A 16658-nucleotide genomic window follows, 5' to 3' on the forward strand; every position below is an offset into this window, starting at 1 on the left:
TCAGAAACACTGCTATGCCTTCACTCCATTACGAAATTTGTGGCTAAAGTATTTCAGAAGCCTATGTTTTGAAATATCACAAAGTGCAGTGTCTTTCTACTATGGCGAAGCTGAGGTTTGTAGTTACTTCAGAAACAGAAAGAATACATTGTAACTTTTCTGTTTTTAAGCTGATAAATCACATATTTACTACCTGTACAATAAACTGTTTAAAACGTGAATCACAAAATCAATATTGAGTATCCACATGCTACACCACAATGCTCTGATTTAAAAAAATCCATTATTTGCTCCTGCAAGAAATCGGCTGCCCCACTCCTAGCTCTGATCACATTCTCTGCTCTGGTCCAGTTCACCTCATTGTGATGCACTATTTTCTAATAATTCAAAGGCCCGTCATCACTTATTCCTTACTTAACAGTATAAGTAGTTGTATTTACAAAATTAATACTTCACATATTGAGTGCGTCGTCGAGTTCTGTAACTGTACATTATTGTAGTTCCTTCATGCCCCGTCTCTCACAAATGCATAGGTTTCTACAAAGTCACTCATTCCGACAAGTGCAGTATGCTCTGATTGGCCAACTGACCCAGTGCATTGTGATTGGCCGAACACTGCAAGCACTCGTCGGAAAAATTTAACACTTTCCATAATCGTGAGATTCATCTTTCAAGATAAATGTAAAGACAGTTAATAATGTTCTTAGATTCACCATCAGTTCAAGCCTGAAAGGGCAACAGAGTCGTGTGACAGACACAGTCATGAAGCTCTTATGTGTTTGCAGTACACAAGCCACGGACGGTTAAGAAAACTCACTCCACTGTGTTACCCTGTCTCTCTCTCTCTCTCTCTCTCTCTCTCTTTCTCACTCTCACACACGCGCAAAACTCCACATTTGAAAATTCAGTAGCAAATACTTAAACTAATAACAAAACATACTTACAGTAGCTGATTCAGAAGCGACACACTGTCGTAGCAAAGTCAGAAATACCTCCTACGAAACGGTACCTACCTTTACGAAACAGTCGTCCATAAAATGCGTTGCTGGTCTGTTGTAAGTGATCTTATAGATTCCTTAATGCATCTACTTTCGGAAGGACAAATAAAGTGCTTTTGCCTAGAGACACACAGCATCTCCCTGACATGGCTGCTTCAAAACTTACTGCTGTTACTGAAACCATACCTTCTTTTTTTGCGTGAACATTTGGTCGGCATTCGACAAATATTTCCACATAGTGACGTAGAGATGTGGGTGCGTGTTTGAATGAGCCATTTTAGGGGGCGTGGCAGAGTCTTAACTTTGATAAAGAATATCTCTTTGGATTTGAGACTTTAGTCAACTTTACAGATCTTCATGCACCAAGAGCTTTTAACACTCCAAAGAGAAAGGACAAATTGAAATCTTGAAATTGAAATATGCTTAAAGTATACTGCTAAATGTGTTTACAAGCATTTATGGTGAACTAAATAATGATTTAATGTAATTTTGTCGAAACTTGCATGTCATATATTTAAAGTATATTTAAAGTATATTTAATATATTGGTTTCTTAACTGGAATATCTAATAACATTTCAGTTAGAACTATAAGTAAAAGTTACACATGATTTAGTATGTTAATCAACACACCAAAATTGAGTATTCTTTATTAAAGTAAAAGATTATGCTTTAAAATGTATTTTTAAAGTAAAATGTTTAATTTATAATTATTACAAAATGTACTTAAGTGTGTTAAGAAACATAGTAATGAAATTACTTAAAAGTGAAATAACACTTACATGGAGTTTTATTTAAATAATAATATATTATTTGCAAGTAATTTTTTAAATATAATTTTAAGATTTGAAGTGCACTACAAGTGTTTTATGTAATATAGTTAAACAAAGCCAGTGAGAGCATTCTGTGTTTGCTCAAATTTCAAAATTATAGACTTAAATTTGAATCAAGAACTGCTCATGCTACATGTATGCAGCATCTTTCTTTGGATCGTGATTCAAATGTAGAGGTTGCCTCTAATTAAATAAAAAAAAATAATAATAATAAAATAGCACAGACAAAGCCTTTGTTTGTTTATATGAAGATTTTTTTTATTTTTTTATTTGCAATATTTATTTATTTGATTTGGGATTTATTTTAAAATTTAAATTTAATGTGGTTATTTTGACATATTTCAATTTCACAGAGAAATGTGCAGCATTTTGTCTGAAAAAAATAATAAAAGGACACCTTTTCATTTATAATTTGCCTTATAAAAAAAGTATTTTGAATCGTTACATGCCTAGCAGTTACCACTCATATTATTTTCAAAAAAAATATACAAATATAGTAATTCACATTATTAGCATGATATTTTGCAATTACCACTTACGTATTTGTCAGAAAATATACAAATATTCATGTAATTCTACAACATCGCTAACAATCCACAAGTTAGCTTGCAGGCTAAAAATAAAACCTCTCAGAAGTTAGATAGAGGAAGACTATCATCCTCATGCATCCAAACATTCTCAGTTTACTCGATGATCTCGATGACATTCCTTCTGTTTTTGCGCCTGACAGTCTGTTTATCTGTTTGTTCTGTTATCTAATCGCTAATCCTTTCTCTTCTCCTCTTCTATCAGGATGCTGCCGGCCCCTCTCATGACATTCCAGTACCAGAGGAGCTTCATCAAAGCAGCCAGTGAGTTTCTCTCTATCTGTCTGGTTGGACTGTTCTGGTCTTCATCTATTTTAACTATATAAAACTATTTGACTATGGTTCCACCATTTGATAAAACACACTACAGAGTAGGAGTGCTCAAGCTAGTATGATCGAAAACAGGAAACCGGGGCGTAGAGAAAAGAAAATGGATTTAGAGTGTGGCAGCCAAGGGATGTTGTCCTCTTCCAGATCGTCTTTTGGATCTCATTTGTAACATAAACTTTGGTTTTCAATTTCTATAAATATTTAATAAAATATTTAAACTATTTCATAAATCATTTTATGAAAATTATTTCTCATTTATTTAATGCAGTTTTGCTGCTCAAGTAAATGTATCTTGCATTAAGGATGTTTGGTTATTTTTGTACATGAAAACAAGACAATCTTTTTTTTTTTCCACTGTATCTCATTCCATCTTCAACTTATCTTGTTTCTCTTTCTAAAATAGTTCCCCTTTCTGTTTCTGTTTTTCTCTCCTTTTCTGTATTTTTTTGGCCAGTCCTTAAGGGTGACGTTAGGCCCTTGTCCTCATGTGAACTTTCATTTTTTTTCTCTTTCGGAGTGCTTCACCCCTCCCTTTCTGCCTTTCATTTTCTCTCTTTTTTCCACTCCTCCCCTCATTCATTCCTGTCTATGTGAGCCATTTATGTGATAAAGAGCAAGGTGCCATCTGGAGTTTGCCCATCAGTAGAGAGAGAGAGAGATGGGAAAAAGGGAGTGAGAGACGATGTGAATGTGTATGTAACTGGAGAAGAGAAAATCAAGAGAGACAAGAAAGTGTGAAAGTGTGAAAGTTTGTGTGTGTGTGTGTGTGTGTGTGGTCTGCAGGTTCGGTTTCTATTCAACACAATCAAATACATGTCTGGTCTGGTTATGTCTTGTGGGGGTTTTTATAGTTCATTATTTAAATGGTTTGTATTAGCAGCACATTATTTCTTCATATATATTTTAGTATAAGATAGTAAGACTTGTTTTCAGACAGTATATATTCTTGTGTTGAAGTTTGTTAATAAAAATAATTTCCCCCCCTATTTTTTTAATATATGCAATATTTATTATGCATTTAAAAATTATTATTATTATTATTATTATTATTATTTATTTATTTTTTTTTTTTGCTTAAAACAATAAAAATATATCTGCCAATTAGGTAAGAAAAATCATCTTAGGCCTACTTCAATGGCAAATCAAGACTCTTTTTCATACCCCATTGGCAGATATTTCATCAAAATTCTGAGAATTTTTCAGAAAACAAGACTTAATATTTTGAATGTAAATATACAGTTTAAGAATATTTAGATATTTGTAATAGAACACATGACAAAAATGCAAAGTAAGAAAAGTTTTGATTGACTTTATTTATTTATTTTGTCCCTTATCATATCTAGAACACCCTCTTTTATACCCTCTTCTCTCGCTGTACTCTTGTTACTGGGGATTATTAGGATATCATGGCAGTCAGAGAGATCACTCTAATATTTCAGTGACCTTTAAGAGCCTGTGTCTGGCGGATTAGCTTTGCCCTTAATGGACACCGCTTTAGCCGTCACTTACACTAGGTGGCACTGTGCTTTTACAACAATTCAGACACAAACCCGCAAACACATACGCATTCATGTCATTTTAATTGGAATAATGTGTCTGTGTGGGTCCACACTGTGTGAGGAAGTGACCTCACAGAATCAGGAACGGGGGATATATTTTGTTCTGTTTCACAACATCAGCAACAGATGCAATGTTTCAGACCTGAAACGTGTCAGTGAATGTTGAAATGCACATGAAAGACTGGACTCCCGTTCCTGCTGCGAATGCACTTGAGTCAAACACAGCAGTAAAGCGCCTACAGTTCATGCGGAACAAAAGGAAATGTGCTTGTTTTCCTTTGCAACCACTTACTCTCTCTCGCTTCCTCTTTCTCGCTCTTCCTAGAGCTGGACAATCCCGAGGCGAGGGTGGCAGAGATCCACTCCATAGTGCACCGTCTCCCAGAGAAGAACCGCCAGATGCTGGAGCTTCTCATGAAACACTTGGCCAAGTAAGTTTTGGTGTTGACGCCCCCTTTTTGCTGTTTTACAAATCCAGCAAAGCCTAAGAGAATTTCTATTGTGAAAACCACAACCCTGCTGATAGTAATAAAGACCTTAACTTCCTCTTTATGTTAGCCCAGCTGAAAAGAGCGGCTTGTTTTCTTTCATCTGTCCTTTCCTCCATCTCCTTCCCCAGCTCCATTTTCTTTTGTTCGAGTTTAATTTGACACCCTGACGGCCGAGCTCTGCAGAGACGCTGGCAGCTCCACCAGTATTTTGGAGCTTTATGGAGAAAGTCCACTCCAGAGCGAAAAAATGCTTTACACAAAGCAGCTTTCTGCAAAAGATCAGATTCATAATCCGAAAGAATTCTAGGAAGTAGAAGTTTAATACCCACTTCGCTTGCCCTCAGGACAAGTTTTTAAATGATGCTGTAGTGTAGTGTAGACCGTAGCAGTGAATAACAACAGCTTCTGCATGAGGTTATTTGGGAATCATTTAATATTGAAAGTATGCTGATCAGACATTTTTGTAATAATTGTGTAAAAGTAGTTCAATATTTGACCAGATGGCTGCAAGTTTGAAGTTCCAAAAACCTAAAAAAAAGTGACACCATTAAAGTCCACATGAAAGGACTTTTGTATTTGTATTGTACTGAAAAAATTTTATTTCCTGTGTTGACATATTTAATGAGAGTGGGGCGTATAAAATGCTTTCTCAGCAGTGATGCCAGATTGGAAATGTCAAAGTATCGTACCAGAATTTCAAAATTATCGTATTTGGAAGAAAATTTTCGTACACGAGTCAAAAGTGTATTTATCTATTCTAAACCAACAACATTTCAACACAACCTGCAAATTACCACAATAGTAACTAGGCGTATGGTTGGACGGAAGCAGTGCGACAAAATACTATCCCATTTATTTTCAGTGACTGTCTGCATCGCGGGACATATTAAAACATATTAAAATTATTTTTAACACTTGCTTTGTCGCGTCCAGTGTAGAGGAATTTAGCTGTTGCTACGTGGTGCAGTTAACATCTGAGTCGCTGTCACCGGAATCCTGTGTGTTGCCAGATGTTGAAGGGGTTCTTGCTGTCATGGAACGCAGCTAGTGCTCGTTGGCTAGCAGGGCACTCTCCTGCATTCTTAACACACCCTCAGGTGCACACAAACACATTTAGGGGCCATTCACATATAGCGTCTTTTGCGCGCACAAATTAGTTATATCCAATGTAGGCGCGTGGTATGCGTGCTCATAATGGAAGCGATGCGGTCGCGACGCGCACGCGGTTCGACGCGCCCGTTATTTCCAGGCGCGTCCGCACCGCATCGTGTTGAAAACATCTAAACTTTTCAGAATGCCGCAAGCACACTGCGGGTCATGTGACAAGAAATAACGAATCAGCTTCATCCTTTCCCATTAACAACGTTGAAAGCTCAGCAAAGATGAAGGAACTGATCATAGCTGTATATGGATTGCCATTTTGAAATAAATTTAGTAGCAGAGCTACTGCAAGCGATTTTTAGAGCTGCAAATACATTTATCCTTTGCTGAAATTTCCGTGTCTTCATGGAGAGAGCACGTCGTGGTTGCTTAGCAAAGGCAGACGCCTCAGGGGCGCAACTGCCCGAGCGCGTTAGAAAGAAGGAGAAAACAGCGCGCCTAGCGTTTTCCACGTGTTTTTAGGCACGATATGTGAATGGCCCCTTAGAGTGTCTGTAATAAGCCGATTTGTGTATGAGTAAAGAAGCCCTATGACTGCAACTACCATCATTTCAATTTTCATAAAATTCTGCAATTATCGTACATTACAGGATTTTTTTCATTATTGATCGTACATCGTACAGAGGTAAAAATTATCGTACAAATACGATAATTATCGTACGTCTGGCAACACTGTTTCTCCGTTTTTAAGTAGACAGTAGCTTTAGTTGAAAGCTGTTGTTTACTGTACACTCTTGCTTGTTAGATACACATGATTCATGTGTAAGTTAGTTATTGATTTAGTTATTTGTGTTTTCATGTATCAGGGTTTTATGGCTCATGATATCAGAGAATTGCTGATATTTATATGCCTATAAAGTAAGATATGTGTTTGTGTGTGTGTGTTTAGATCTATATGGATTTAAAGATTGATATGATACAATACATTAAGAAATAAATGACTTCTCTCTCACCAGAGTGGCCGGTCACCACCAGCAGAACTTGATGACGGTGGCTAACCTGGGCGTAGTGTTCGGCCCTACGCTCCTGAGGCCTCAGGAAGAGACTGTCGCTGCAATCATGGACATCAAGTTCCAGAACATTGTGGTGGAAATCCTAATCGAGAACCACCAACGGGTATGTTTATGAATAAATACCAGCCACTCATCACCATATTATTCCAGGAAAATTGGTTAGGCGTTAAGTAAAAGAGCTTTATTTCTGAACCTTTGGTGATGATGTGCACAGTATTGAGTGAAATGGTTCGTTAGGTTATTTCATTTCTATTGGTCACTTCTTTTCTGACCGTGATCAGCATAAAGGTGCATGAGCTGTGTTGCTGACACCTAGGTGCGAATGAAGGATGTAATTCCCTTTCTAAGGGACTCACTCAGTCCACATTTGCTGTAATGGGTAACTTCAAACCCAGCAGGGGTTTAAAGGGTAAAGCAGCTTAGAGTGGTTGCCATGGCAACATGCAAATCGGCTCAAGGCTGATTTCTTAAGATGAGCCCAGTGTCACATGACATATGGCCACCTCCTCCTGCATGAATGGGTAAAGTGGGCGTGTTTTATGATCAAGGTTGTCACCGTGTCTTGTACAATTAACTTCTCATCGCCTTAAAACATGGCACGCTCATATGCTCCACTGTGAATGAGGTTAAACTTGTAATGAATCTTTCAGCTTCAGCCTAAAAGCATTGTTGGCTACCTAGCCTAAATATCTCAACAAATATACTCAGTTATGTACAGCAGGACTGCAACATAAAACTGATCCTCAAAAAGCTTTTCATTCACAAACACACAATAGGCTCTTTGCATAAAGAAGTGTGACCAAATCAATTCATCGTCACACTTTTTATTTTTTTGCTCAGAATTCTTAAAGTGGTTTAGTATACAATAATAGATAGTGCCCAAACTGCTCTTTTTCAATGTAAGCTGTTCTGTTTTCTAAATGTAAGTTATTGCTATTTTTGCTATTGAAATATGTAACATGATTCAAGTAACATTGCTTTTTAATAACCATCTAGTTCAAGAAAGTTCTATTCCAAGTGCATCACACGAGCACACAATGTGGTGTAAATATGAAACTCATTTTTGTTAAAAATCTTTGCAGGAAAGATGCATGAAATATGAATGCACATATTAAACAAATTTCATTGCAACTTTAAAGTATCTTAAAAGCAGTCCACTATAGCATGTGAGCATGTTTCCCAAATATCTGCAAACATATTATGATATTTTTATGCTTTAGTACAGTAAAACAAAATAATAACACACACACACATATACAGCATCTTTAAAGATATTTACAAGTGTTTTTACAATATTTTAATAGGAATCAGAGTTATATAGTGAATTCACAGTTAATTTACAATACAGTTTTTACAGTGCATATTTGTACATGCTGTGTTGCAGGAAACGTTAATTTATCATTAATATTCAACATAAAACTGACCGTGATTCGTGCTTGAATATTCAGACGTGCAAATGAGAATTAAGGGGTTTGATGGAGGAGAAGATGTTCTGTGTGATGTGAAATATGTATCTAATCTCAGTCTGTTTGTCACACATAGCAAACGTATGACTTCAGACTTGAAATAGAGTGTATATGAGTCACAGAGACCTTTTTTGGTGTCTTTTAGAGCCTGACACCCACTTGTGGCAGATTGATAGCTGTCATATTGTGTTTTTATATGAAACAAACAACAGCTTTTTCCATGGAGGAAAAAAGTCATGTTTGGAATGACATGAAAGTGACCTGCTGACGTCGAATTGTCATTAAATGACTAGACACATCTGTGGGGTCATATCCTCCCAGGATCAGTAGCAACATTTCAGTCGGTTCTATTTGTGTGGAGACACTCGTCCCATCGATGTGGCGCTCTGACATTCCCATGTTGATTTGAACTTCCTTTCGGCTCTGCAGATTTTCAAAGACATGCCCGTGTCTGAAGGAGGTCAGGGCAACTCCCAGCCTAACCCGCCCAGACGGAGAAGTGAGGGCAGCAAGACCCCGTCCTGCAGCGAGAGACCCCTCACTCTTTTCCACACCTCCTCATTTTCAGACAAAGACAAAGGTACACCAACAAGTGCTTACTTTGGAACATCTAAAATGATGATAATTCTTTATCTTAACACTTTTATTTTCATGTGACGAGTAAACTAGTCCCAAGTATTAGATCCCACTCAGTTATTGTCTACAGACAGCAACCACTAGCAATATAACTTGAATTGCTTATTGAAATACAAACCGCCATTCAAATAAATGCAAACCACTAGATCCCACCAAACCCTGTTTTAGCCACAGGCTGGGGTAATTACATTAGCATAGTATTAACTTTTCATTAGGATAGCAACATTTCTGCTTTTCCGTCAGCAGTGGAGAAGAGGAACAGTGTTGTAGTAAACTCCAGTGCAGACTTGTCATCAGTAAACTGCAACAGCGCACTCAGTTGCTCTCGACTCGACAGCCCACCCACAGGAGACGGAGACCACGATGGGCTTCAGCTGCCCAAGCAGAGTCGGCCTAGCTCACTGTAAGTACTTTCTTTAAAGCTAACGTGAGTTAAAATACTGTCTCCTGTTCTTTGTTGCCTCTGTGTATTTGAGCGTCCCGGCCAGTCCAACACAACATTGGCTGAATCAATGCCATGAATTATTTTAACCAACAGAAGAAAGGGGGAGTGTTCGGAAAGCTACTCTTTCCCCGCCAAACACAGGAATTTTTCTGGTTTCTGGGTTTTCACTGTTATATGCTCAGGGGTGCTATTATGCATCTCCTAAATGAGTCCACAATCTCCCGATCGGAAACACAGAATAGGAAGAGGTGGAAACAAGCGATCTCATATGTAAGCAGATGCATATGAAAAATAATGAAATCCAATGCATATGAAATCAACAGCATATAAATGAAAGCTGTCTAATGTTCCAGAGTAAAATGGCGATCCCAGAAGTGGTAAAGGACTGTGAAGTTGATGGAAGCAATCTACTGCATCTATACTTTGAACATCAAACTGAATATGATCCAGATGTAGTCTTTGATAAAAAAAAAAAAAAAAAAAAAAAAAAAATTCCCAGCTATTTGATCAAAATGTTGCTTTTTTTCATGAAACCTACCAAAATTTAAATGTTGATAAAACAAGAATGCTGGAAGCTCAAATATGTTTTTTTTTTAAATTATAATTATTATTATTTATTTTGATGTATTGCATGTTCAAATATTCATACAACAAAATATTCTGGAGGCCATTCAGTTCTTGTGAAACTAATCAAAATGCTGCCGTTGGCTGGCAATTTTTTGCAAAAATACTGGCGGGGAAAGAGTTATAAAACCCTAATTTTCAGTTATCAAACCAATCAGGTTTCTGTTTAGTGTGACTAACTTAAACATAACTGAAACCTGAACTTTTTCACCCTCACTTGAAACTCCAGATCACACAGATTCCTACTGAAATAACTGGGTTGTGCCAAACAATGGTGCATGTGAAAATGCCTTTAGTCAGGGTTTCTTGCACCAAAAGTAGTCATAATATAGTTTTGCATCACCATTTTTTTCCGACCTGTAATGCATGTCAAATACATAAATACATAAATGACCTGTGGCCAAATGTTGACTGTATAAGCAGCACAGCTCAACGTACATGCACCCATTGATTTGTTGTTGGTTCATTGTTTGAGGGTTTCTACATAACTTAATAGATCACACACTCTCTCCCAAGGTCTGCAATAATGCTTTTCCCCAATGCTGGTTTTCTAACAGGACAAACTGTTTGCTGTACACATGTCACTGTCTCTGGTGGGCCGTGGGTCTGTAATGGATTTTTAAATCACTATCTTGGGCACATTTTGAGGGCTCTTAGCTGTTCACAGAATAGGGGTGGGATTTTTTTGTTTGTTTTTTTAATGCTGCTTCACTATAGCATAAGCACAGACATAGCAGATGTTTGCTCCACTGTGAATGACAAGGATAAAAAAAATAAAATAAATGACCATCCAGTCTCCATGTTCACAAGAACTTGAGTTCAGTGAAACACACTCATTGCTGTTTTTGGAAACATATTAGATATCTGAATGCAAGAAGTTTTGGTTTAATGAGCTTGGTTTAAAGTTTTTAAAGTTTTGTATTTTATTAGTTCAGTTTGATACGGCAAGCATTTCTATTACTATTGCTCATAATTTAGATTTGAAGAAAGCTCTAATTCAAAATATCACATTTTAGCGCATAGTACAACTTAGTACCACTGTGTGTGCCACTGATATCTTAAATTCACATGGCTTATTGGGCTGATGTCCATTAATTTTCTAAGCAATGGGACTTGTGAAAAGAAAAAAAAATGAATGAGAGTTTTGAGCCATTTCTTCAGACCAGAATATGATATAACCAGAAACTAATATTTAGTGTCTAAGAACAATGTGATCAACATACTACTTGTATAAGGTCCTCATATCAAAGTAATGAAATGGGTGTTCCACAGAGGTCATTATTAGGAACACTTTACTTTTTACATTATACTGTATATTAATGGTTTACCCGAATTAAAACTTACATATCAAGTAAAACAGACAAGTTATATATGTACTGAATTAACTTATACGTCAATGAGGTGTCATTGTTGGAAAATAACAAAAACAAAAACTGTTTACTGTTAACTGTTTTATACAATTCTCATGTTTTGATTTGATGCTAGATTTGTATTAATTTATTTACTTTTCACTGTTTTTAAAATGTGTATTGAATTTTAGATTGATTTTGATTGTTGTATTTCTTGGGACAAGTGCTGTAAAGTATTGGTTAACTAGAAGTATAAAGAACATCAGCTACAATGTGTAATTAATAATATATTCAATAAATAAATAAATTAGAGACATCATAGAGCAACCATGTACAGTGGCCTTAGCAGCTACTCAGAACACCCCAGTAATCGAATAACTATGCCTTAGCAAGAACACAAATGACAGCATCTTTGCTACTAAATTATTAGTATCTGAAATTAATAATGACATCTTCATTACTATTTGATAATTATGTAGATCTTTATTGTCTTGCACATAGTTTTTTTTTAGTTTTATCTTTCTTTTCTGGGTCAAAATGGCAGGTTTTATCAGAGACTGAACAATGTTTTGATACAATCTGCATTTCATTTCATTACCTTACATTGGCTACAGTCTTTGCTTGCTTTGAGGTTTTATTATGTGAACGGAAGTTATGAAACCCAGCACAGCCCTTTATTCTCTCAATTTCCTGCCAACATATTTACTGTTGAGAGCCATGACCACTGAGTTCTTGATTGTCACTGGTGTTCCCCATGAGTCTGTCCTCGGCCCTCTCCCAATCTCACACTACCAGCAGGAGTTTACACTCTCATGTTTCACGTGGGTTAAAAACTGTGTTGTGGAAAAAACAAAAAAACATTTCTGGCCTCCAAACATTTAAAAATACTGTCATAGAAATATTTCCCTCTCTTTACATAATACACAAAGTCGTTAATTAGTGTCAGGGCAAGTCAAGACATGTTCTGCTTTGACTTGGCTGAAGTAGCAGGTACTCTTGCAGCTTTATTATAAGCAACTTTTTTTTTTTCATAATGTCACTTATAAATATCAAAAGTTACAAGTTGCATTTTGGGGCTTATTTCCAGAATACAGATACACACAGTATCTATATAAAAAAAAATTTCACCTTCCTCATTTTTAATATGTTTCATCCAGTTTTATTATTAGGAAATTAATCAAATTCTGAATGTATTGCTTATTTTGGGCTTGTTTTGTCTTCCCATGTTGCTTGGTTTTCTGGTATTTGGCAGCACAGGTCTCTCTCTCTCTCTCTCTCTCTCTCTCTCTCTCTCTCTCTCTCTCTCTCTCTCTCGCTCTGTCTCTCTCTAATGGTTAACAACATTCTCTTTTTGCAAACTATGCAAATAGCACCATGTTTAACAGAGCAAGCAACCGAACTTCAAGCCAGAAACACACACAAGAACATATATAATGAGAAGCAAACAAACAACCAAGTATCAAGTGTGAATACATAATTAATAAGCATGTATAATTTAGATTTTATTGATCCAATGTGTGACTTCTGGGTATGTGGTTGGATATTTTGTTATTTTTTTTTAGAGATATTTCACCATGGCCTAGGTTGAGGGGAAAATAAGAAAGCAAGCCAGCTGCTACAAGTGAGTGTTAGCTTTGTATTTCTCTCACTGATAAGAAGGTTTATATGAGAATCAGTTATGTGGACAGCGGGAACCTTTTGACCGTAGAGGCAGGAAAATTAGTTTGTAAAAAAAAAATAAAAAAAGGCAGTAGAAAAAAAAACACAACCAAAGAAATATCACACATTATGAGTTTAAATGGTGTGTAATAAATCTAATTTTTTTTAAAGTAACACTAACATTTCAGAGGAAGACATTGAGCCCACGAAGCATGACGTGAATGTGAGCAGAGTAACTGATAAAATTTGATTGAATGCTATAATTGACTGATTACCTTGTCAATGATATAATGCCTGCTTCATACTTGCAGCTGGTCCACAAGTGGGTCTAAATGGGTCAAAATCTTTTGCTATTTATAACCGTTTATGCGTTGGTGTATAAATCTCAATCATATGTTTTTGTACGATCTACTTTGCCCTGGTGACAGGTCTATTAGGGGTGGACCTTCGTACTTAGTTTATCTTATATTTAAATATTCATTAAAATTCTAGAAGAATAATTCCCATTCTATGAACTCATACTTCATCTTCATCTTTGTAAAACAGTTACTCTTTAAAACCCCTTTGCGTGCAAACATCGCTGACGGCCCCAGTTTATTATTGTTTCACTTTCACAGCACATTAAACATCACTGTCTTACTTCATCTGGACAAACTGTGCATCAATGGAAAGTTTAAAGACTCAAGCTTCGATATTTGACCAATATTTTGATAAAACATTGTTGCAGTGACAGATATTTAGTGATTTATGTCAGGAGTGCAAAATAATAAATCCGTATTATGCCACATTTTGAATAGAAATTCACAACTCACTCATATTCAGTCACGTCAAGAGCGGTTTATTTGTGTTCACATAGACTCACTGAACAGCGTCAATAAGGATTTACAGACCAAAGATGCATATCTGCGGAGATATATGGATATATTTACTGATGTTTACTTCATATTTCTTCAGACAGAATCGTCATTTCTATTCATTTTCCACGGATTTACGCGATCAGATGATAAACAGCCTCTCCCAGCGATCTCTGTGTGCGTGCAGTAGTCACAGCTCGTGCGGTGTGTGACTCAGACTCTGATTGGGTCTTTCAAACGTCAATCTTAGAGTTTCATATCTGGACACCGCCCCATCGTGTCACATGCTTCCTGCACACTTCCTGGTAGTTATCTGGCCAAAACAACACTGAAACACCTCTGTACACACAAAATATCCGAATAATAAACCCGCGATTACGATAGTAAAGCTTGGTATGAGAATTTCTTGAGATCTGGGGCGTTTTTATAAAAAAAATCGAAAATGTACATCGGAAATGCTAACTTGTGCAGCGATGAAAAAGGCTACAAATAACATATTTTTACAACAGTAAACGACCAAATTCCACCCCTGATCGCTAAAGGAAGTTATTATAAAGACTCGATCGGGGTTTAAAGTGAGTTTTGAGTAAAAGTGTATTAATAATTTCATAAATTGTCAGATGTAGCTTGATGCTAACGTTAGCACCAATGCTTCTAATAGCAGGTGCTTTTCTTCTTCATAATGCATTTTTGTCTCAATAATTCACGTAAGGTCGTAAGAAAATGTTTTGTTGTATTTTTATAGTAAGACTTTTGATAAATAAGGGCTAAATGCAAAGAGAGACTGAAATGAGATCGCTGCTTTGTTGCTTTGTAAAGCCTGATAAACCACAATCAAGGCTAATAAAGGTGGAATAAAAACAAAAGAATAATGATAAAAGAATAATGCGGATAATGTGTCATACTTGGCGGAGGTGTGAAAGAACCGTTTGGTGAGAACAATACAATCATGATTCGGGCAGTTTTCAACAGTGAAACATACACAAAGAGCACAGGAGAGTTTACATGTGAGATCTTACAGAGATGACAAGGGCCATAAATCAATCTGATGAGCCTTCTCTAAAAACACACATGACATGGCCTTAGAAAATATTTAATAAAATTCACAGTTTTACAGATTCGATTATGAAATTTTTTATGAAGTCTTGGAAGACTTGTGGCCTTAGCTACACTGTGTTTCCAAACTCATTTCCTACATCAACATTTTTTTAAATACATTTAAAACATATGTTTTTAATATTTTTATTTTTGTTTTTATGTTTGAGCTTATATATCTCTATTATCATAACAGTCTGAGTGATTCTGATTCCTGAACAGTAAACTTTAAAGTGTCAGCTTTGTGAACAAAGGTTGGTTATGTATCTAGTGAGAAAGAATCATGAGCAGAAACCTTTTTATTTTGGGTATGTAATTTCGGTCTCCATGCCAAAAAAGGGGGGTTACTAGTAAGGGGTTAAAAGTAGCTGTTTGTTGGTAAATGGCCCAAAGAAGATGACTAAAAAGAAGATAAAAAATAACGGACAAGCAACAGTTGTAACAAATAAATTATGCACAATATGCATATTTCAGTATGGTTAATGTTGTGTACTAAATACTCAAACTTGATGTTTTGTTTGTAATAAATAGGGTTGTAATGTTAATATAAACAGTATAGAGACAGTATATGAAACAAATACAAATTTATATAAGACAAAATGTCTTGTATGTCATGAGTCATGACAATGTTTAATCGAATAAGAAAATCAAAATGATTCATGAAACTCAAGATGGCACATGCCATATAACTCTATCTGATATAATCACATACTTATTCATATGCAGTTTCTTTTTACATCAGCAGCCAATGAGCTTGAATTCATATTCTTGGCTAGTGTTTGCTGTAGCAGTTGCACTGCGCCTCTGCCTTCCCCAGTTCCACCTGTATAGATCTGCTATGGTGTGATTTCATGTATGTTATATTATATATGTTATATATGGGGGACATTTAGTTGTATGCTGTATGTGCAGCAGCAGTATTTCTTACATGCTCACAGCTAATTTTTTCCGCCAAGACCAAAGACATTAATATTGCCATGTGACCAAGAGTTGTCATGTAAGATCTGCTTTTGCATAATATGGAGAGGAACAGAATGAAGGTTAACTAAATTAACCTACTTTGGTTTATTGGACTGAAATATTAAAAAGCACTACTGACTGCTGTGAAATGCAGAAACATAAAGAAAAATAAAAATCAGCGGTTTATTCAAATATGTCATGATAGCAGCTATATAGCATCTAAATATTTTTATGGTTTAAGCCTGAAAATCCCGTTTTTGTCATCTGAGTAGCACCTATTAGTTTTGTAGTCAGTGAAGGTTAATCCAGGTAAGCGTCCGTGATATTATGAGATTAATAGTCACAGCAGTGTTGTGTGTGGTTTGGGTATACAGTACGCTCTGGTATGGGGACAAAATGTCGCCACAAAGATGGCAATATCCAAAATCCTTGGAATTAAAATATGTTTGAAAATCAAAATAGCAGAAAGCTTTGTTTGAGGAGTATGTTTAGGATAAGGAGATTAAAATACAGTTCGTACAGTATAAAAGCTATTGCGCCTATGGAAAGTCCCTATACAGCATGGAAACCTAGTGTGCGTGTGTGTGTGTGTGTGTGTGG

The 16658-nt window shown here is 36.2% G+C and overlaps 1 protein-coding gene across 3 annotated transcripts in view; it reads left to right on the forward strand.

The window, feature by feature from the left end:
* Positions 1-16658, forward strand: part of LOC113063864 (rho GTPase-activating protein 26-like) — an 81713-nt gene that overhangs the window by 58223 nt on the left and 6832 nt on the right. For 2 of the 3 annotated variants that reach the window (XM_026234261.1, XM_026234263.1), the window contains exons 16-20: positions 2622-2680; positions 4631-4736; positions 6914-7073; positions 8866-9016; positions 9316-9475. In XM_026234261.1, coding sequence (XP_026090046.1) covers positions 2622-2680; positions 4631-4736; positions 6914-7073; positions 8866-9016; positions 9316-9475 — 636 coding nt within the window. The remainder of the gene's footprint in view (positions 1-2621; positions 2681-4630; positions 4737-6913; positions 7074-8865; positions 9017-9315; positions 9476-16658) is intronic. The other variant, XM_026234262.1, reaches the window with a different exon arrangement.

This window comes from Carassius auratus, chromosome 46 (assembly GCF_003368295.1).
Source record: "Carassius auratus strain Wakin chromosome 46, ASM336829v1, whole genome shotgun sequence".
Lineage (NCBI taxonomy): Eukaryota > Metazoa > Chordata > Actinopteri > Cypriniformes > Cyprinidae > Carassius > Carassius auratus.